At 37.1% G+C, this 24,835-nt stretch overlaps 1 protein-coding gene across 1 annotated transcript in view; it reads right to left on the bottom strand.

The window, feature by feature from the left end:
- The window catches only part of THSD7A (thrombospondin type 1 domain containing 7A), a 448,162-nt gene that overhangs the window by 198,707 nt on the left and 224,620 nt on the right, over positions 1-24,835 (bottom strand). The window contains exons 3-4 of the mRNA XM_082632651.1: positions 13,112-13,360; positions 9,986-10,167 (exon numbers count right to left, since the gene is read on the bottom strand). Of these exons, the coding sequence (XP_082488777.1) occupies positions 9,986-10,167; positions 13,112-13,360 (431 nt within the window). The remainder of the gene's footprint in view (positions 1-9,985; positions 10,168-13,111; positions 13,361-24,835) is intronic.

Genomic DNA, 24,835 nt, shown 5'->3' with positions numbered 1-24,835 from the left:
ATACCACCTCACACTGGTTAGAAAGGCCATCATCAAAAAGCCTACAAATAACAGATGCTGGAGAGGGCTTAGAAAAAAGGGAACCCTTCTACACTGTTGGTAAGCACACAAATTAGTGCAGCCACTATGGAGAACAGCATGGAGGTTCCTTAAAAAACTAAAATAGTTACCATACGATCCCGCAATCCCACTCCTGGACATATATCCGACAAAACTCTAATTTTAAAAGATGCATGCACCCCAATGTTCCCTGCAGCAGTATTTACAATAACCAAGACATGGAAGCAACCTAAATGTCCATCGACAGATGAGCGAATAAAGAAGATGCGATACACACACACACACACAGACACACACACACTGTAATATTACTCAGCCATAAAAAAGAACAAAATAATGCCATTTGCAGCAACATGGATGGACCTAGAGATTGTCATACTGAGTGAAGTCAGACAGAGAAAGACAAATATCATATGGTATCACTTATATGTGGAACCTAAAAAACAGAATGATACAAATGAACTTATTTACAAAACAGAAATAGAGTCACAGATGTAGAAAACAAACTTATGGTTACTGGGGGGAAAGGGAGGGGAAGGATAAAGTGGGAGATTGGGATTGACATATACACATTACTATATATAAAATAGATAACTAATAAGGACCCACTGTATAGCACAGGTTACTCTACTCAGTTCTCTGTAATGACCTATATGGGAAAAGAATCTAAAAAAGAGTGGATATATGTATAACTGATTCACTTTACTGTATACCTGAAACTAACACAACATTGTAAATCAACTATACTCCCAATAAAAAATTTTAAAAATAGGTAAACAACAAGGTCATACTGTATAGCACAGGGAACTATATTCAATATCTTATAATAAATAGTAATGGAAAAGAATCTGAAAAAGAATATATATATGATCATATATATATATCATTCAGTTATATATATATATAACTGAGTCACTTTGCTGTACAGCTGAAACTAAAACAACATTGTAATTCAACTCTACTGTAATAAAAAATAATAATATTAAGCAATCGATGCCATCTGTTCCTTCCCCACATTAAACATTTAATCTTCACAGCAACCAAAAAATTAACATAGTGCCTTAATAAACAAAATCAATACTCTCACTGTCATCATATCATCATATCATCATCATTATGGTATCATTTCCTTTTAGAGTGGGCATTTGGGTCTTTAGTGTAGGTATTTGTTGTAAGTATTTCATTAGACTTCATATTGTTGGAGAAATTTCAATGTGTCTAGCCTATTAATATGTTTTTGCATGATAAAATTATTATCTAGTATGTTTTATCTTTTCTAGCTTAATATCACTCACATATGTAACAGCACACCATCTATGACTTTGTCAAAGGCACCAACATACATAATGAATTTTATTATCTTCTTTGGGTAATAATTCCTTTGTCATTATTACCTTTGTCTAAGTAATCAAGCCAGTGTCATTCACCTTTCCCATTAGCAAACTGGGAAAAAAATGAGAATGATACAAAGGGAGATTGGTTTGAAATACTCAGGAATTTTCAGATGTTTCCTTCAGTTTTAAAAGTTTAGTCATTCTCATTCTTCACTGAACAATATCAAGTTAGCAACATAATTTTTATTGAGTTTTATGTTTGTGAAGATTATCCTTCACTCTAAAAATACTGGAGAAAATTCTGAGCATTTTTGATTATCCAATAAAATTTTCTATCAAATATTATTTAATCAATCCAACCATTCAATCTTCTGGATAGTTTTGACACTGCACACATATATAACTTAAATCAATCTCATGTTATTTCTCATGTTAAAATAAAATTTTCAGCTGCACTTTGTATATAAAGATGGAATTACTGCCTGGGAAATACAACGTGTGATCTGTTCAGGTATTTTCCAGCAGTGGTAAATGTTTGGACTGAGTAATCCACACTCTTAGTTTGATCATGGCATAAAGCTTATAATACAGTTGGTTGGTCTTACAATAATAACAAAAACAAAATGACTTTCTGTAATAACCTTTAACTCTGACATTTGAAAAGTCATATTTCTAGATATTTAGTCTTTTTTATTTGGTATTAATTAGATCGTCTCTAAGAAAACAATGATTTTTTTTCTCTTGTTCAGTACTTTTATTGAATTGACTGATTTTTATTTAATCCCTTTTAGAAAAGTGTGTATATATATAATGTATTTTTATGTTAATAATTATTCTTAATTTTTGTTTTTGTTTTTGTTTTTGCGGTACGCAGGCCTCTCACTGTTGTGGCCTCTCCCGTTGCGGAGCACAGGCTCCAGACACGCAGGCTCCGCGGCCATGGCTCACGGGCCCAGTCACTCCACGGCATGTGGGATCCTCCCGGACCGGGGCACGAACCCGTGTCCCCTGCATTGGCAGGCAGACTCTCAACCACTGCGCCACCAGGGAAGCCCCAATATTCTTAATTTTTTAACAGGCGTAATAACTTAGTAATATATAAGGGTGCTCAATATCTCTATGCTTTCCCAAACAATATACTCCTTATTATTTCCTCCTGTCATATATTATTGTTGGTCATTAACTAACTTACAGTGTTTCAATCATGAAAATTATTGTTGCTGCTTCACACATATTTATACTTATTTAGATTACCCAGATGCTTACCAAATTCTTTGCACATCTTGAATTCTTCCCTTTCTGGGTTCAATTTCCTTCTTTCTAAACATCATTTAGCAGTACTTTCAGTAAGGGTTTATTAATCCTTTCACTTTTGTCTTAATTTTGCCCATAGTTTTCAATGATAGGTAGTTGGATAAATAATTTAAAGTTGACAGTTATTTTCCTTCAGTACTTTCAATATATTATTTTTATTATATTGATCTTCTGTAGCTGTTGAGAATTTCACTGCTAATTTGTTAATTCTTTTGTAATTAATTTTCTCCTTCTCTTTGTTCCTTTTAATATGTCTTTGGAGTTGATGAGCTGAGAATTCACTACATTGTATATAAAGTGTACATATATTATTATCCTGCTTGCAAATTTTCTTGATCCTGTATATCTTGTCTTTTATCAATTCTAGACAATTCTCTCATCTTTTCTCTTGATTCTCTCACTCTGAACCTTCTTGTTTAATTCTTCATGACTGTTATCCTTGCCTTCATTCTCAACTTCTATTTTCAGTGTTGCATTTTGAATAATTTGCTTACACTTGTCTTTAGTTTACTAATAATTGTTTATCTCACTGTGTACGATCTACCCATTTGTTTTTTTCCAGTTAAATTATTTTTCAGTTCCAGAACTTTTGTTCCTTTTCTTTTTCTTATTTTAAAATCTGATCTTTCTAATTGTGACTCATTATATTTAATGTTTTAATTTTTCTTTTACATTGTAAATAAGTTTTAGCATGTGTATTTTATAGTTTGTATCTGCTTTTTCTAATATTTCCAAGTCTAACATTTGCAAATCTAATATTTATTCTAATATTTGCAAGTCTAATTTTACTGTTAGGCATTTTAAATCCTGTTTACAATGAATTATTTTTCCTCATGTAGTTCACAAATTTGAATGGTGCAGTTTATCTGGGAAAATCCTGCAGCTTAGGTTAAGGTATTCCCCTCTTCAGAGTTTTTGCTTTTGCTATGTCAGGCACCTTGCTAATACCACTGCCTGACACCATTTCTTATATTAATTTTCAGCTTTGTGGTCTTTGGACTTATGGAAGTACCATACATTTGAAACAAACTCATATGAGTACAGGCCCATAGTTGGAATTTTTAGGAGAGGTTTGTTTTTGCCCTGATTTAAGGCTGAAGCTGATCTGCTTCCTTGTTATCTCCCTCTATAGGTAAGTTGAATTTCTCTGCTCACTCAATCATTGATGCTATAACCCTTTGAGGCTGATGAAGTAATGCAGTATTTCTGCTTGTACTCTCTTTCTCTGAGTACAAGTTTATGTCATGCCCTCAAGTCCCCATAATGTAAACCCTTGTTCTGTACCATCCCTACCCAAGGGCAACCACAGAAAGCATCATCTCAGCCTTCGTGGTTTGCTTTGGGAAATTGTTTAGTTAATCAAGACTTCAGTTCTGCTCTTAAAAGTATTTAAAACAATATTGTATCCTGAATGTCTAGGTATTTTGTAAAGGATGATTTTCAGCTATTCTAGTCTGCCATGTTGCTGGAAATGTAAAAGAAGTGCAATTAAATAGCCATTTTTAGGTAAATAAAGTTAAGTAATGTGCATCAAGATATAAGGCCAAGCAGAAGTGAAAACCAGATTTCCTGATTATCTGTCTGGGTTTCTCTTGAAAGTAGTCTTAAGATGAAAATTCAAAAGATTTTTAAGCTATCTATATAATTAGAAAAGATATCTATATAATTAGAAAAGAGGAAAATAGACATATAAAACTATTCTCTTAAATGAGTGGCCAACCTGACACAAAGTGTATACATTTTGACTCTCATCATTTGATCTAACAACTAGATCGCGTGTCCTCTATTCAAAGTCAGAGGTGTGAATAGTTAATTATCCAGGGGTGAAGAATGGTGTGTGTGGATATAGCCCCTAGCTGAAATAGAGAATGTTTAAGTGTACCTGAAATGCTGAAGAGATAATTTTCAGACAAATTTAAAAGGAAATCGTACTATTTTACAAAGGGGAGAGTAAACATGTCAAACAACAAATGTTTATTAAACATTGACTAAGTCAAAGGTACTGTAAGCATTGCTGTCATGTTTACACAACTTCAGAGCTGCATTATATTTTTCTTTGGTTGCCTTTTTGGTTGAATACTTCCTGACATGTCATTAGTAAGCTCTTCCTCTACTAAAAATTGTAAGTTACCTCTGGCGTAGACCAATGACCAGCTTAATCTAATTCTCAGAATGTAAGTTTTTATTAGCTTCCATCCCAATGGCTGAAACCTCTTGGCATCTCACCTTCCATTTTGTAATCCACTGATCACAGAGAAATTTCCTAGGGAAACAGCCCTTCTCTTCCAAAAAATATCCAGAGGACTGATTTCCAAGGAAGGTTTGATTCCTTCAGGGATTTAGGATTTAAAACATAGGAATGTTTTAGTTATTCTATAATTATATCACAGTGTTTTTTACAACCCACTGCACCAGTGTAGGCTATGTTTCCCAAATGTAGCCATTATGTGATTTAGTTCCTTCTTCATTTACCATAGGAAGATTAAGAGAGCACAAAGTGGTGTGTTTAAAAATATAATGATAGGGCTTCCCTGGTGGTGCAGTGGTTGAGAGTCCGCCTGCCGATACAGGGAAGATCCCACATGCCGCAGAGCAGCTGGACCCTTGAGCCATGGCCACTGAGCATGCGCGTCAGGAGCCTGTGCTCCGCAACAGGAGAGGCCACAACAGTGAGAGGCCAACATACCGAAAAAAAAAAAAAAAAAAAAAAAAAATATATATATATATATATATAAATAATGATAAATTATGAAAAGTGTTTATACCTTCATTAATTTACCACAACAAAAGTGTTCATAACCAATCTTGATATATGCTTATATAATTATGGTATTATCCTAGTGACATTTAAAAAAATTAATTTATTTATTAATTTATTTTTTGGCTGCACTGGGTCTTCGTTGCTGTGTGCGGGCTTTCTCTAGTTGTGGTGAGCAGGGGCTACTCTTAGTTGCAGTGCGCGGGCTTCTCATTGCAGTGGCTTTTCTTTGTTATGGAGCACGGGCTCTAGAGTGCACGGGCTTCAGTAGTTGTAGCACATGGGTTCAGTAGTTGTGGCTCACGGGCTCTACAGCACAGGCTCAGTAGTTGTGGCGCACGGGCTTAGTTGCTCCGCAGCATGTGGGATCTTCCCTGACCAGGGCTTGAACCTGTGTCCCTTGCATTGGCAGGCGGATTCTTAACCACTGCACCACCAGGGAAGTCCCCTAGTGACATTTTAAAGTCAGTGAATTTTAAAATCTTTTTATGTTTTTCTATAATTTATATCTATATAATCATGTTCTAGAAAGACAAGAAGCACAAAATCATTTCTATTTCATGGGACAGCTTCAATCTATTTCTAGCAAAATAGAAAGTAAAAGTAAATTACTATCTTTCCTAGAGGGTTTAAGAATTATATCAGGGAATGTATAGAGAATCCTGATACACATTTCTGATTGAAATGTTATGCAAAATAGTCTCACGCACATGTTATTTCAAAAGTGATGGATAGGAAAGATGCAGCACTAGACTTCGATGTACTCTCTGATATTTACTTTCTGAAATAACAGGGAAATAGCACCATAAGCATAGCCTTTTTTTTTTTCAAAATAGTGTTGACTGAAGTGGGCTAGTCTGTGGAAACTGTAGATAAAAGACTACAATTATAAAGAATTTGCATTTCATTTAGGGATAGTGACTATTTTATTCTTATTTCTTTGCAGATGGGAAAATATGAGCTCTTTATTCATCCTTCTGTCTATCCATTCACAGTACAATCATTCTTCCCTCAATCCATCTTTCTACTGATTCTCCAAACCTTTCTGCTGGTTTATCTCATTCTGTGTCATCATACAGGCTCATTAGCCAGGCTGTCTTTCTTAATAACCTCAAATCCCACAGACCTTCTCCAGATTTCGGTGTGGATTATTTGATACATTTTCTATAAAGGAATGTTCTAAAATTTCCTATAATATAAATTGCAGTAAGTTTTACGGTGCTTTATAACCAATACCTTTGGTGCCCCTCATTTAAAAACATGTTCAATCTGTATCAAATGGAAGAATTTCTTGAATTACTATAGCTAAAATCTACTTTCAATTCACATTGAACTCTTAAAAAAGTCAATTCGCGTTCATGCATCTAATGATCAGCAACATTTTCATCAGCTTTCTAGGACTTACACTGATAACCTCCCCATGGGCAAGGCCTCGTCCTGTCATATCCTGAGAAGGATAGATTTCATGCCAGCGTAAGTTGGCTATTCTTCAAGCCTACTGGAATTCTGAATAGCCAGATGACAGAAACTGTCAAAGATTTTCTACTAAGTCTTCTCAGTACAGAACTTATCAAGCCTTTCTTCTAAAGAAGTGATTATGGAAATTTTGATCACCTGAATATTGTGTTAGAATTGGGAGAATTCTAAGAATAAAATGTGGATACTCTCCAATATCAAGTAGATATATTTTTCCTATTGTCTATAGATACCATCGCCAACTTAATAAGTATTCTGATAACTCATTTCAAGTTTCGAATAACATACTTTACACTTTGTGAGAACTTTAATAATAAATATTTCAATTTTCTGCAAATTAAATATATTAGCTCCAAGGAAAAGAATTTTTAGGGCCTCGTGTGGGGTGAGTCAATTAACAGTAGTAAATACACCAGTGAATAAAGTGATTTAATATGGCCCTGCCTTTGTGCTAAGGTGGTCATTATCATTCTTCTGTGTAATATGATATACGAAGATAATAAAGGAAGTTTATGTGAATTTCATATCACTTGTTTACAATATTTTTTGTATCAAGAAATTTTATATTTGAACTAAAGTATTTTATTTTGAATTAAGGTATTTTTAATAGTTTGGTTATGTGTGAAAACGACATTTATAGGACACATAGTGTGAATCTACAAAAACAACAGTGTAGTCCTTGTTCTTCAAATTAAGTGCAATATGAATTGCTCTTAGAGTAGGTTGTTCATGGTTACAGAGTCAGGATTTCTTGAGATCAGTACCTTCTAATTAGGATTGAATGAGGAAGTTATTTTGAGAGGTTTCCCTGTTTTTATAAAGTAAGCTTTCATTCTTTAATATTTGTTTAAGAAGACAGACTGTGAACAATCTTCACAGCCCACAGTCTAATTGTTCTCCATTCACACATATTTACAGTCTTTACATGTCACACTTGGGATGCTGGTGTATTAAGCAATTTTCCTATTGAGCAATGTTAAGTACTTCTAGAGGGAACTCACACAGTCTAAGTTCTGAGAAAAGAAAAGTTGCAACTTTTAGCAAGAATCAGCTGTTTTTGCAAAGACTATAAGAGGTTTATTAATATTCTTGGTATTCTACATGAAAGGACACAAATTCCTAAGTTATTCATGTTACATACTTACATGATTAAATATTAATTTTAGGTGAATTAACTACTTCCACGTCTATTAATCTCTGCTTTGGCATTTGCTTTAGTCCAACAGATACATCTTAATAATAATATTCTTTGTGTTTTCCCTTTTTTCTGTGACTTTTACTTTTGTTGCTCTGCAGTGCTTTGACAGCAGTAGAAGGGGAGTTCTATGACAAAATGATTTTTTTTAATGTCCTGTTGCAATTCGGAATTCTGAAGGATCTTTTTGAAAGCAATAACCTACAGGATATAACTGACATTCAGAAACTAAAATCTGATCTACCTCTAGCAGTGAAATTATACTACTCTGAAAGGACTGCTATAATAAATCCACCTAAGAGTGTTAAAAATGTAGCCATTAAAGTGGCCAAGACAATATTAATGTACTAACATTACATGTTTTATGGTATTTCCTTAAAACCTCAAGATATGTTAGTAGTAAAACATATCCCTAGGCTAGATTCCTAAATGAGCTGACATGCTGTGTAAAGCTAGTGGATACAAAACAATTAAATTTTTCCAAGTTGCAAATGCAAAACTTTAGTCCTTATTTCCCAAGAATTACTGGTCACCAGTGACACTCCTTTTTTGGGGGAGGCAAAGGAGCCATCTCTTCCTTTGTTTTATGAAATGCCCATTTCTCTTGGTTCTTTCCCTTCTGTTTTTTTGATTATTATTGGTCAGATTCCTTCTCTGAATATTTCTTTTTCTTTTGGTCTTTAATACATGCTGTTCCCTCTGCCTAGAATAAACTCCCTCTTGCATTCCTGACCCACTTAACTGTATGAAGTGTATGTGTCTTAACTCAGCTCAAGTTCCACCTCCTTTGTGAAGGTTCCTCTTTCTATGATCTCTCTATGGTTATTCTAAAACTCAGTTATAATGCATATCATACTGCATTATAACTATTGGGCTGTTTGTGTGCCCTCAAGATGACCATGAGCATTTTCCTGACATGAAGCTTGTATTGATATTTTTATCCTCACCACCATACACAATTTTTGGAACTCTCCTGGCAACTAATCAATATATGTTGAATGTATTAGTGATAGAAGTCCTGCAATCCCTCAGGTAGTGAAATGTAAGAGGGTCTGCTTACAGCATTGCTTGAAAAGTCTCATATTTGTATGGACTAAAGGGCTACTAATTGAATATGAACTTGATCCAATAATGATTAGAATTTTAGAGTTGAGACAGGGCAGAAGTTGAGACACAGATGTAGAGAACAAATGTATGGACACCAAGGGGGGAAAGCCGCAGTGGGGTGGTGGTGGTGGTGGTGTGTTGAATTGGGTGATTGGGATTGACATGTATACACTGATGTGTATAAAACTGATGACTAATAAGAACCTGCTGTATAAAAAAATAAAATTAAATTTAAAAATTAAAAAAAAAGAAGTCATGCCTTTGGGTTAAAGACTTTTTCCTGTAGTTTTATTCTGTATTTATTTCTTTTAAATTCAAATTGAAATTTTCACTCAATACCATAATTAACTTATTTTTTCAACCCCATTATAAACAGCAAAATAAGGTGTTCTTTTTACAAGCACGTTTTAATTCTTCTTATATGAAGAAAAGAAAATTTGGGCTTTGGAACACATATTTGCATTCTATATGTATCCTTACGAGATACATCTTTATTCTATTTTTATAAGTAATTACTCCTACTAAAGAGAGGTTTGTCAGTAAATCAGAACGGACCAAAGAGGGAACTGTATTAATTATTTTTACAACCATAATTTAGACTACTGTTCACCATAGTCAATATCAGCCATAATGTGAACAGAAATATGACTCTTCCTGCCCCAAACGGCTACATATATACCCCTGCAGGATGATCCCACTCTTGGTCTCCACAGTTGAGTACTTAAGAAGAAAACAGTTTACCTTCTTTGTCCTTGTTGGTGTTTAAGTGTGAGAGGAGGTCCTCGTTGGCCTGCACGCAGTACACCTCTCGGGTCTGGACCCCTCCTCCGCAGAGGGCCGTCTGGTTGCCCCTCCTCTTGTCCTGCTGACTGAGCAGAGGGTCCACACGGCACTCGGTCCACTCTGTAGTCCTCCAGCCATACCTAGATAAAGAAAATGATGGCAGTGGCAACCTGTTTACTGAATAAAACTTTTCTCCACTGCTAATTTTTGTTCCTCAAAAAGATTCATCTAGGGCTTCCCTGGTGAAGCAGTGGTTGAGAGTCTGCCTGCCAATGCAAGGGACACGGGTTCGAGCCCTGGTCTGGGAAGATCCCACATGCCGCGGAGCAACTAGGCCCGTGAGCCACAACTACTGAGCCTGCGCGTCTGGAGCCTATGCTCCGCAACAAGAGAGGCCGCGACAGTGAGAGGCCATGCACCGCGATGAAGAGTGGCCACCGCTTGCCGCAACTAGAGAAAGCCCTCACACAGAAACGAAGACCCAACACAGACAAAAATAAAACAAATAAAATAAATAAAAATTTATTTAAAAAAAGATTAATCTGAAAAACACTTTCCTCTTGAATTAATCTTAGACTACATCTAAGGTGCAGGTTCAGTTTCAATTCCTTCCTCTATATCCTCACCCTGCTCCATTTAAAGAGGGGTTAAATTTAAGATGATCCAGTTTTAATTGCAACTACTGGAAGTTACTTATAAATATTTTATGAAAAGAGAGCATAATGCTGAAAACATGAGATTTTATGTTCAATTAAGCTGAACTCAGGCTTGCCCTTTCTTGATGCTTATAAGCAAAGGAAGGTTGAATCTGAGAATGGAACACATTCTAAATGATGATGAACCCAAACATTTGTTTTGTCTCTAACAGAATGCATGAAAATTGCTGCTTCGTACTGGATCAAAATGATAATTGTGTGTTAGTAATAAAAATGTAACATAATTCAGAGTTTTCTCTTTATTGTTGAGAATAAGAGTTGTTGTTTCTTTTTTTCCTGTAGCACTGAGCATCCCTGATGAGTGCTGATGAATGTTGAAAAGAGCTGACGTTTCTAATCAGTGGAACACAGGAAAGATGATCTGTGATTCTAAATTAAAGCTCCAATAAAGATTATGATGTGAAAAAAATGTCAGGGGATTGTCAGCCCAACACATGCTTTAAGGAGATAGACAGGGAACCATTTCCCGATGCCACTGAAGATAGAAAGTGATGGCATTTCTCCACCTCGAGGAAAATGGATATTCTAAAAGCACAAAGAAAATGGCTCATGTAGCACTTTGTTTCACTTTAACCAAGATGCCTCCTTAGTAATCAGATTAACAGCCAACATAGGTACAAATGGGTGTGCTAATGTTCACCTCAGTTAGACAGAAAGGTTAAGTGGGCTCTAGGATGTCTCATCTAGAGGCTTTGCTTTGTCAGTGGTAAAGTTTCATGACAGTGAAGCTGAACTTCATGCTCATTTTTCAGTGTTTATATGTGGGGATTCATGGCTTAATAGAGGTGCAGGACTGGGGCATCAAGGAACAACACTCTTGGCATACATTTATAAAGGAAGTGCAGCATTCAGGTCAATTCTAAAAACATGGATACTTGATGCCTTGGGAGGAGAGACAGTGAAGGAAAGTAACCAAACAAGTCATTCATTAGGGGAGCTAAAATGAAAATTTTGTTTCTTTTTTATAGAATGGAGTCCCAATTTAGGTCATCCTAAGGACTCCTGTGAGAGGAACAAATTTTTAGTAACGTCAATTGATCACACATCAATGCTACCATCCATAAAGGGTTAGAAGAAAGATTCAGAATAGAGATTTATTTTAATTAATAGTTAATGACGTTTGAATATTTGAGAGGATAAAGAAAAAAACACCTAGCTTGAGACAAAAATGGAAGAAACTTGTAGGAGACAAAACACTCTGATTAGAGAACCTGGCAACTTCCTTGAAACTGTTACATAGAGGGGAACACACAAGTCAGCAGGACAGGCAGAGTAGTTAGGAAGAAAACTCTCCAGAGCGTTCCGTCACTTGTTATATCAGAGAAGGGATGATTCCAAAGTGCTGCATAATTGAAGATCTTGTATGAATCATTACTATTCTTTGTTATTATTATTATTACTGTTAGAAATGGGAGGAGGAGGAACAATAATAGTAGCAATTTTCCTCCTCACTGTGTCATGGAGTTCAAGCTGTATGCATGTTCTCTAAATATCTGAAATATTCCAGGGAACCTTTCAATGAAGCTTGTGCATATCTACTGAGAAACTAAGATTCTGTAAATTGTTTCATAAATATTCTATATTAAGATTAAGCTGAAATATATTTATCACCAAGATAATTCACAGTAATGTCTTGGAGATGATATTTGTTAAGGATAAAAAGAATATAGTTATACTGCCAAATATTTCAAAATTAGTCTTATTTCATCTGAATTCAATGCACATTGATTGGGTACTTACTGTGTGCCTGGTCCTATGACATGCAAGTAATTAGAAAATAAACAAGCCCCACCCCCAAGGTTCATAAGCAATCTTTGTCCTGAAGGAGCTTAAAGTCTCATTATTTTGATGTAGCATTTTACTCTATTCAATAGGAATTGTTATATACAGTACTGAATTTTAATAGGACTTGCTCAATAAGCAATAGGAACCTGTATTTTGAAACTTTATTTTACCTATAGACTAGTTGAAAAACTATAGCCAAATCCAACCTGTCCCCTGTTCTTATAAGTAAATTTTATTGGAACATATCCACACCCATTTGTTTACATATTACCTATAGCTCCAGTGGCAGAGCTGAAGCATGACAGAGACACATGTGGCTTGTAGAGGCTAACATATTCACTATCTTCTCCTTTATGGAAAAAGCTTGCCAATCCCCATTGTAGAAAATACACAAACAGGGAATTGCCATTAAAAATCTAACTTTCATGGAGACTGGGAAATACAGCTTGTTCAAGACACTTTTATCCTGTAAAACCAGTATTTTTTACAGGATCATGTTTGTAGAGAGAGATTTTTCTACTTAGAATTTGTAAAAGTCTCTATGCAGTTTGGGCAGACAGGGCAGCATCCTTTATTTACTCACATGGCACAGGGGGCAATTCCATCTCCTTGAGATACACAGGGTTCTTTTTCCTCAAGTTCTGGACACTCCTTCTCACTGCCAATAGGAAACTGCCTGATGAGCCGCGTCCTCACACGGGTGCCTTTAGGGGATGCCATATCATGGCACGTTTTTGAGCAGGGGCTCCACTCAGACCACTCTGACACCTGGCACTCTTTGGTGATCACACAGGCCTGGAAGGTCAGCGGCAGCTTCTCTTGTTGGCAAAAGCTGCAAAAGAGCGTTAATATTCTCATCACAGACTCATAGGCAGGCATGAACTTTGTCTTCTACACTCCAGAGTGAAATCAGCTTGGACATTTTTATTTCTACTTGGAGGTACAATTCCAATTTCATTAAAAATATATCAACATTTACGATGTGTAAAAGCTGTTAGACTCAAAGCTAACATTTGCATTTCCTCCTATTTTGTAAGAATTGTTAAACCACTCATAGGAAATAGAAAATAAAGGGGTTATGCAAAATTAGCTGAAACTACGTTTACCATATTGTTCATTTTACTCATTCCAGATTTGTCTTTATTTAGAAAATGAGGAACCAAGAACTGTTAACATATGATAATTTCCACTCTGTTTAGTGTTTTAAATAAACATGCCTGGGTAACTAATACAATATTGAACAGAATAAGTAATTTAATTTATGCTTAACATTATTTTTAATACTGTTTGAAACTTTAGTTGTCAATTACAATGTATGTTTATTCAAATACATCAACTTTTCCAGTTCATACTTTAATGTAAGGTATACATATGAGTATATTAATTAAATACATCATAAGCATTAGAAATATAAATCTATTTCAGCTATATTACTGTAGAGATATCCTCTAAATAGATCTCTACTTCATCAGTAAAGTATTTATGTTCAAATTCTTATCTATCTAATCCTCTTTGAATTAGAGGGATGTTGAATTCTAAATTGTAATGTCTACATACGAGGATGAAGATGATGTTACAAATGTCATCAACTACGGGCATATGCACTTTGAGGGGTTTTCCTGGAATTGGATGGCCTTGCGTTGATTCTTAGTTGAACTCTTGCCCATTCTCAGTAACTAGTAGCTCACGTTTACAAGACACAGGAGGCATGTTGCCACGATAGGGCGTCTGTTCCAATGGGAGAGTTCACTGATAATTCTGTCTCATCATTCAGGTGCTATATTTAACTATGATAATCAACCATACAGAGAGGCAGGTCCATTTTAATATAACAACTCACATACAATCTTTTTAATTCTACTGGCATGTGTACGAAAATTGCATTCCTAGGAGACAATTAGAGCTCAATATGTCAAAGTCAATTTGTCTGAGCTGAGAGGTCTGGGCAGGAGAATCATCTGAGAGTGGCAGTAAAAGGGTCCTGTAAGTCAGCTCTGTTCTTCTTATAACAACAGAGAGGACCAGAATCCCAGTTTTACTCAAATGTCATATATTGAGTGTTAATGATGCATTAGATACAACACTAACCTTAGAACAAAACTTTCTCTGTGATGAACAAGTTTTCACTCTAACACTTGTGAGTTTATCCATGAAAATCAGGCAAAATAATGAGCAAATGATGACCTTTATAACTCCTTTTTTACAAAACTCTCCATGTTACTTTCCTCTTAGATACATTTCTAATCTTTCATGAGATTGTATTCATAAACATATATGCATATGTTATCCTCTATGTATTACTTATCAAGTCCATATTCTATGTAGAGGCAGAGAATTAACAATCCCTTTTAATCTTTTGTGGAGAATTTGACCACCAGTTAAATACCTCCAGTTACAGTTACCTGGTAACCTGATGAAAGCTGAAATATCAGCTATGTTACTAGATAATATTATTTATGATACAATGATCAATTTTGATAAATTCCATTTGCTCTGGAGAAACTAAAACTACCTGGTAGGCAGCCACAGCTTTGGGCTTGCCTGAATGTGTAAACTCTTGGAATAGGGCTTGTTTTTTGTGTGGACTTTGCAGTCTATGACTACGGTATCACTTCAAGAGATATCGGCGCCTGTGGGGCCTGAGACTTTTAAGCCAAGGCAACTCTTGGACTTGCTGGATGTAGAATTATCTTCTTCCATCTGAACTGTGCTGCATCGATTTCTAGAATTACCACCAGATGAGGAATGACTGTTGCTACAATGATGACAAGTTCTTTATCTTTCTAAGTAGACTGATGCCAGACGGCAGTCTTGTGTGTCTTGTGTATCTGAAAGTCTGCACAGCCTAAGTTTAAAACTTAATTCATATTACCTCATTTAATGCTTCCAATAATTCTTTTATGTGGGTACCATTATCATTTCCATTTTACAGGGAAGGAGTCTCTGAAAGGTTAGGGAATGTGTTTAAGATCATATAGGAATGTGTAAGTAGGGAACTGAAATTTGAACTTGGATTTTCTAAAATCAGAGTCCATTTTCTTAATCACTTTGCCCTACTGCTTCTCACAGTTTAAACTGACTGTAAATCTCAGTTTGTTAGAGCAACTGCTGTAGTTGAGGCCAGTGCCAAGGTTACTGGTACATTGTGAATCCAATAGTTTCACTATTTCACAGCCCCAGGATTTGTACCACCCTAGCACTTTGCAAATGTGCTACTTGCTCTAAGGAGGACTTAGTAATTATGGAAAAGTCAAAACAAATATGTTTTCCTGATACATGTTAACAAATTTTAATACAGGTCCTACATATGAGAAATCAGCAACATAAACATGAGAACAGTATTAAGTTATATGATTATATAGTTTTTAATATATGTGATATATATAACATATCTACCTATTTATCTATCTATAGTTTGTTTTTCCTTTAATTTTCCAATACCATTATTTCAGCAAATGTGAATCAAGTAACTCTACATATTGGGCTTTAGAAGTACAAAGACAAGATTATAGTAATTAAATTGGAAGCATATAATTCTGCTTGGGGAGGCACAGAAGGCTATACGAAGTAGTACATTACTATGAAGTTTTCATATTGAGTGAAGGTAATCAATGGAAATATGAAATAAAAGTCTTTTCTTTGTTTGTTGGTGGGTGGGGGAAATATAGATTTTTCCTTGGCCTCAGTGTAAGGAGTTTTTGTTGAGCAGTGGAAATAAGAGTGGAACTGAAGCCTAGGTCAGATCAAGGGCAGTTATGTAGATCCAGAAAAGCACCTCCTGTGAGTGAGAGAACCATTCAAAGTTGTGGAGCATAAAGGACATGATATTTGTATTTTATGTAAATTCCAATAGTAGGGTGCAAGACAGAATAACAGGGTATAAGATCAGAAGCAGCCTAACTATGATGATGATGATGATGATTATGACATTAATATTTATAGTAAATATATATTTAGTGCTTGCTATGTGCCAGACACTGCTCAAACTGAGTGAGGTATGATTATGAACATGAGTTAATCATCATTGAATGTCTAGTGTGAGCCATGTACTGTATTAAGTTTTACTTAGAGTATCTCATGTAATCCTTAAAACTATTCTGTAAGATGGAGATCCATCTTTTTTTTTTTTTTTAAGATAAGGAAGTGGAATCTAAATGTCTCACTTAAGTCTAGATAAAGTAGCAGAACTAGGATTCTAACTAGATCTTTCTGCTTATGAGGCTTATCAAAGTGTGAACAAAGGCAATGGCAGTAGAAATTAAAAGAGGTTACAAACTATAAAAAGGGGAGTTAGAAACTATACAACCTGATGGATAGTTGAAGGGGTTAAAAGAGAGGAAGGAGTCATCAAATAACTTGGAAGTTTCTAGCTTTGGCAATCTGGTGAGCATCACTGCAATTCTTCGAAATGGAGAATGTGGGATAAAAAGCAAGTTTCTGGCAGTTGATAATTGAGTTCAGCATTATTATCTTGATTTGATATGGACACATCCAGTACATATCCAACACGCAGAAATGTCTAGTAGACAGATCCAGAATTAAGGATCAGGGTTTAGTTGAAAGTTCTGGATGGCTTGTATACTTTTAAAAGTCATGAGCATAAAAGAGTTCAAAGCCAAGGCCACAGGAGGAGCTGAGTGCTCACACACTGGGGCTCATTTTAGGCCTGAATAACTCACACATGGCCTTACAGTGGACTTTGGTAAGTCCATGAACACGGCGATGCATATTAATTTCATTTTGTAATTGTTAGTGAGACTAAATAGGATCACCAAATCACCCATGCTTACAAAATTATTCAGCTGCCACCCTCAACCATTTTCTCCTTTATTCTGGCCATGCAAAAAGGTGACACTAGAGAGCTTAGGGGAACTATCCATTTTGGTTCATTATGGTTTTCCTGAGAACATGCCCATCTGGAGGTCAAAGGCATAGGCTATGCTTCTGCAATGGCAGCCTGGTAGAAGATGTGACGGTCACTGTGACAGTTTCCTCTTCATTTATGTGGTATATTCAGGATAGCCCAGATGGCTAAGACTGATAGAACAAAAGTTTGGCTTTGAGACAAAAGCAGATATTACATAATCACCTTGTACCAGACACAGAGGAATCAGACTAAAAAAAAATGAAAAAGTGGAGAGCAGGAGCTTCAAGATGGCAGAAGAGTAAGACACGAAGATCACCTTCCTCACCACAAATACATCAGAAATACATCTACATGTGGAACAACTCCTACAGAACACCTAGTGAACACTGACAGAAGACCCCAGACCCCCCAAAAGTCAAGAAACTCCCCACGTACCTGGGTAGGGCAAAAGAAAAAAGAAAAAACAGAGACAAAAGAATAGGGAAGGGACCTGCACCAGTGGGAGGGCGCTGTGAAGGAGGAAAGGTTTCCACACACTAGGAAGTCCCTTCGCGGGCGGAGACTGCGGGTGGCGAAGGGGGGAAGCTTCGGAGCCGCGGAGGACAGCATAGCAACAGGGGTGCGGAGGGCAAAGCGGGGAGATTCCTGCATGGAGGATCGGTGCCGACCGTGCACACCAGCCTGAGAGGCTTGTCTGCTCACCCACCGGGACGGGCAGGGGCTGGGAGCTGAGGCTCGGGCTTCGGAGGTAGGATCCCAGGAAGAGGACTGGGGTTGGCTGCGTGAACACAGCCTGCAGGGGGTTAGTGCACCACGGCTAGCCGGGAGGGAGCCTGGGAAAAAGTTTGGACCTGCCTAAGAGGCAAGAGACTTTTTCTTCGCTCTCTGTTTCCTGGTGCGCGAGGAGAGGGGATTAAGAGCGCCGCTTAAAGGAGCTCCAGAGACGGGTGCGAGCCGCGGCTAACAGCGCGGACCCCAGAGACGGGCATGAGATGCTAAGGTTGCTGCTGCAGCCACCAAGAATCCTGTGCGCAAGCACAGGTCACTGTCCACACCTCCACTCCTGGGAGCCTGTGCAGCCCGCCACTGCCAGGGTCCCGTGATCCAGGGACAACTTCCCCGGGAGAACGCACGGCGCGCCTAAGGCTGGTGAAACATCACGCCGGCCTCTGCTGCCGCAGGCTCACCCCTCATCCGTACCCCTCCCTGCCCCTCGCCTGAGCGAGCCAGAGCCCCCGAATCAGCTGCTCCTTTAACCCTGTCCTGTCTGAGTGAACAACAGACACCCTCAGACGAACTACACGCAGAGGCAGGGCCAAATCCAAAGCTGAACACCAGGAGCTGTGCGAACAAAGAAGAGAAAGGGAAATTTCTCCCAGCAGCCTCGGGAGCAGCGGATTAAATCTCCACAATCAACTTGATGTACCTGCATCTGTGGAATACCTGAATAGACAATGAATCATCCCAGATTGAGGAGGTGAACTTTGGGAGCAAAGATACATATATGTTTTTCCTTTTTTCTCTTTTTGTGAGTGTGTATGTGTATGCTTCTGTGTGTGATTTTGTCTGTATAGCTTTGTTTTTACCATTTGTTCTAGCATTCTGTCTGTCCGTTTTTTTTTTTTTTCTTCTTTTTTTAGTATACTTTTTAGCGCTTGTTATCATTGGTGGATATGTTTTTTGGTTTGGTCTTTCTTTCATTTTTTTATTACTTAAAAATTTTTTTTGATAATTATTTTTTATTTTAATAACTGTTTTATTTTATTTTATTTTATCTTTTTCTTTCTTTCTTTCTTTTTTCCTCCCTTTTATTCTAAGCCATGTGGATGACAGGCTCGTGATGCTCCAGCCAGGCATCAGGGCTGTGCCTCTGAGGTGGGAGAGCCAAGTTCAGGACATTGGTCCACCAGAGAGCTCCCAGCTCCACGTAATATCAAATGGTGAAAATCTCCCAGAGATCTCCATCTCAATGTTAAGACCCAGCTCCACTCAAGAACCAGCAATCTACAGTGCTGGAAACCCGATGCCAAACAACTAGCAAGACACCCATTAGCAGAGAAGCTGCCTAAAATCATAATAAGGCCACAGACAACCCAAAACACACCACCAGACATGGATCTGCCCACCAGAAAGACAAGATCCAGCCTCATCCACCAGAACACAGGCACCAGTCCCCTCCACCAGGAAGCCTACACAACCCACTGAACCAACCTTACCCACTGGGGACAGACACCAAAAACAACGGGAAGTACAAACCTGCAGCCTGCAAAAAGGAGACCACAAACACAGTAAGATAAGCAAAATGAGAAGACAGAAAAACACACAGCAGATGAAGGAGCAAGGTAAAAACCCACTAGACCTAACAAATGAAGAGGAAATAGGCAGTCTACCTGAAAAAGAATTCAGAATAATGATAGTAAAAATGATCCAAAATCGTGCAAATAACATGCAGAAAATACAAGAAATGTTTAACAAGGACCTAGAAGAAATAAAGAGAAAAAAAACAATGATGAAGAATACAATAAATGAAATTAAAAATTCTCTAGAAGGGATCAATAGCACAATAACTGAGGCAGAAGAATGGATGAGTGACCTGGAAGATAAAATAGTGAAATAACTACCACAGAGCAGAATAAAGGAAAAAGAATGAAAAGAATTGAGGACAGTCTCAGAGACCTCTGGGACAACATTAAACACACCAACATTCGAATTATACAGGTCCCAGAAGAAGAAGAGACAAAGAAAGGGACCAAGAAAGTATTTGAAGAGACTATAGTTGAAAACTTCCCTAATATGGGAAAGGAAATAGTTAATCAAGTCCAGGAAGCACAGAGAGTCCCATACAGGATAAATCCAAGGAGAAACATGCCAAGACACATATTAATCAAACTATGAAAAATTAAATACAAAGAAAAAATATTAAAAGCAGAAAGTGAAAAACAACAAATAACACACAAGGGAATCCCCATAAGGTTAACAGCTGATCTTTCAGCAGAAACTCTGCAAGCAAGAACGGAGTGGCAGGACATATTTAAAGTGATGAAGGAGACGAACCTACAACCAAGATTACTCTACCCAGCAAGGATCTCATTCAGATTTGATGGAGCATTTAAAACCTTTACACACAAGCAAAAGCTAAAAGAATTCAGCAACACCAAACCAGCTTTACAACAAATGCTAAAGGAATTTCACTAGGGAGTAAAAACACAAGAGAAGGAAAAGACCTACAATAACAAACCCAAAACAATTAAGAAAATGGTAATAGGAACATACATAGCGATAATTACCTAAAAGGTAAATGGATTAAATGCTCCAACCAAAGACATAGACTGGCTGAATGGATACAAAAACAAGATGCATATATATGCTGTTTACAAGAGACCCACTTCAGACCTACCTAGGGACACATACAAACTGAAAGTGAGGGGATGGAGATAGATATCCCATGCAAATGTAAATCAAAAGAAAGCTGGAGTAGCAATTCTCATATCAGACAAAATAGACTTTAAAACAAAGACAATTGGGCTTCCCTGGTGGCGCAGTGGTTGAGAGTCCGCCGGCCGATGCAGGGGACACGGGCTCGTGCCCCGGTCCAGGACGATCCCACATGCCGCGGAGCGGCTAGGCCCATGCCATGGCCACTGAGCCTGCGCGTCCGGAGCCTGTGTTCCGCAACAGGAGAGGCCACAGCAGTGAGAGGCCCGTGTACCACAAAAACAAACAAACGAACAAACAAAAAACAAAGACTATTACAAGAGACAAGGAAGGACACTACATAATGATCAAGGGATGAATCCAAGAAGAAGATATAACAGTTGTAAATATTTATGCACCCAACATAGGAGCACCTCAATACATAAAGCAAACACTAACAGCCCCAAAAGGGGATATTGACGGTAACACGATCATAGTAGGGGACTTTAACACCCAACTTTCACCAAGGGACAGATCATCCAAAATGAAAATAAGGAAACACAAGCTTTAAATGATACATTAAACAAGATAGACTTAATTGATATTTATAGGACATTCCATCCAAAAACAACAGAATACACTTTCTTCTCAAGTGCTCATGGAACATTCTCCAGGATAGATCATATCTTGGGTCACAAATCAAGCCTTGGTAAATTTAAAAAAATTGAAATCGTATCAAGTATCTTTTCTGACCACAGTGCTATGAGACTACATATCAATTACAGGAAAATATCTGTAAAAAATACAAACACATGGAGGCTAAACAATACACTACTTAATAACCAAGAGATCACTAAAGAAATCAAAGAGAAAATCAAAAAATACCTAGAAACAAATGACAATGAAAACATGATGACCCAAAACCTATGGGATGCAGCAAAACTAGCTCTAAGAGGGAATTTTATAGCAATACAATCCTACCTTAAGAGACAAGAAACAACTCAAACAAACAACCTAACCTTACACCTAAAGCAATTAGATAAAGAGGAACAAAAAAACCCCGAAGTTAGAAGAAGGAAAGAAATCATAAAGATCAGATCACAAATAAATGAAAAAGAGATGAAGGAAATGATAGCAAAGATTAATAAAACTAAAGGCTGGTTCGTTGAGAAGATAAACAAAATTCATAAACCATTAGCCAGACTCTTCATGAAAAAAAGGGAGAAAACTCAAACCAATAGAATTAGCAATTAAAAAGGAGAAGTAACAACTGACACTGCAGAAATACAAAGGATCATGAGAGATTACTGCGAGCAACTCTATGCCAATAAAATGGACAACCTGGAAGAAATGGACAAATTCTTAGAAATGCACAACCTGCCAAGACTGAATCAGGAAGAAATAGAAAATATGAATAGACCAATCACAAGCACTGAAATTGAAACTGTGATTAAAAATCTTCCAACAAACAGAAGCCCAGGACCAGATGGCTTCACAGGCGAATTCTATCAAACATTTAGAGAAGAGTTAACACTTATCCTTCTCAAACTCTTCCAAAATATAGCAGAAGGAGAAACACTCCCAAACTCATTCTATGAGGCTATCATCACCCTGATACCAAAACCAGACAAAGAGGTCACAAAGAAAGAAAACTATAGGTCAATATCACTGATGAACATAGATGCAAACATCCTCAACAAAATACCTGCAAATAGAATCCAACAGCACATGAAAAGGATCATACACCATGATCAAGTGGGGTTTACCCCAGAAATGCAAGGATTCTTCAGTATATGCAAATCAATCAATGTGATACACCATATTAACAAATCGAAGGAGAAAAACCATATGATCATCTCAATAGATGCAGAGAAAGCTTCTGACAAAATTGAACACCCATTTATGATAAAATCCCTCCAGAAAGTAGGCATAGAGGGAACTTTCCTCAACATAATAAGGGCCATATATGACAAACCCACAGCCAACATTGTCCTCAATGGTGAAAAACTGAAACCATTTCCACTAAGATCAGGGACAAGACAAGGTTGCCCACTCTCACCACTCTTATTCAACATAGTTTTGGAAGTTTTAGCCACAGCAATCAGAGACGAAAAAGAAATAAAAGGAAACCAAATCAGAAAAGAAGTAAAGTTGTCACTGTTTGCAGATGACATGATACTATACATAGAGAATCCTAAAGATGCCACCAGAAGACTACTAGAGCTAATCAATGACTTTGGTAAAGTTGCAGGATACAAAATTAATGCACAGAAATCACTTGCATTCCTATACACTAATGATGAAAAATCTGAAACTGAAATTAAGAAAACACTCCCAGTTACCACTGTAAAAGAAAGAATAAAATACCTAGGAATAAAGCTACCTAAGGAGAAAAAAGACCTGTATGCATAAAATTATAAGACACTGATGAAAGAAATTAAAGATGATATAAATAGATGGAGAGATATACCATGTTCTTGGATTGGAAGAATCAACACTGTGAAAATCACGATATTACCCAAAGCAATCTACGGATTCAATGCAACCCCTATCAAACCACCACTGGAATTTTTCACAGAACTAGAACAAAAAGTTTCACAATTTGTATGGAAACACAAAATACCCTGAATAGCCAAAGCAATCTTGAGAACGAAAAATGGAGCTGGAGGAATCAGGCTCCCTGACTTCAGACTATACTACAAAGCTACAGTAATCAAGACAATATGGTACTGGCACAAAAACAGAAATATTGCTCAATGGAACAGGATAGAAAGCACAGAGATAAATGCACACACATATGGTCACCTTACCTTTGACAAAGGAGGCAAGAATATACAGTGGAGAAAAGACAACCTCTTCAATAATTGGTGCTGGGAAAACTGGACAGCTACATGTAAAAGAATGAAATTAGAACACTTCCTAACACCATACACAAAAATAAACTCAAAATGCATTAAAGACCTAAATGTAAGGCCAGACAGTATAAAAGTCTTAAAGGAAAACATAGGCAGAACACTATGACATAAATCACAGCAAGATCCTTTTTGACCCAGCTCCTAGAGAAAGGGAAATAAAACCAAAAATAAACAAATGGGACCTAATGAAAATTAAAAGTTTTTGCACAGCAAAGGAAACTGTAAACAAGAGGAAAAGACAGAATGGGAGAAAATATTTGCAAATGAAGCAACTGACAAAGGATTAATCTCCAAAATTTACAAGGAGCTCATGCAGCTCAGCATCAGAAAAACAAACAACCCAATCCAAAAATGGGTAGAAGACCTAAATAGGCATTTCTCCAAAGAAGATATACAGGATATACAGATTGCCAACAAACACATGAAAGAATGCTCAACATCATTAATCATTAGAGAAATGTAAATCAAAACTACAATGAGATATGATCTCACACCGGTCAGATTGGCCATCATCAAAAAATCTACAGACAATAAATGCTGGAGAGGGTGTGGAGAAAAGGGAACCCTCTTGCACTGTTGGTGGGAATGTAAATTGATAAAGCCACTATTGAGAACAGTATGGAGGTTCCTTAAAAAACTGAAAATAGAACTGCCATATGACCCAGCAATCCCACTACTGGGCATATACCCTGAGAAAACCATAATTCAAAAAGAGTCACGTACCACAATGTTCACTGCAGCGCTATTTAGAATAGACAGGACATGGAAGCAACTTAGGTCTCCATTAACAGATGACTGGATAAAGAAGATGTGGCACATATATACAATGGAATATTACTCAGCCATAAAAAGAAACGAAATTGAGTTATTTGTAGTGAGGTGGATGAATCTAGAGCCTGTCATACAGGGTGAAGTAAGTCAGAAAGAGAGAAACAAATACCATATGCTAACATACATACGTGGAATCTAAAAAAAAGAAAAAAATGGTCATGAAGAATCTAGGGGCAAGACGGGAAATAAAGATGCAGAGCTATTAGAGAATGGACTTGATGACAAGGGGAGGGGGAAGGGTAAGCTGGGACAAAGTGAGAGAGTGGCATGGACATATATA

This window comes from Mesoplodon mirus (genome assembly GCF_964341445.2).
Source record: "Mesoplodon mirus genome assembly, chromosome: 9".
Lineage (NCBI taxonomy): Eukaryota > Metazoa > Chordata > Mammalia > Artiodactyla > Ziphiidae > Mesoplodon > Mesoplodon mirus.
This window is presented reverse-complemented; position numbering and strand designations above follow the sequence as displayed.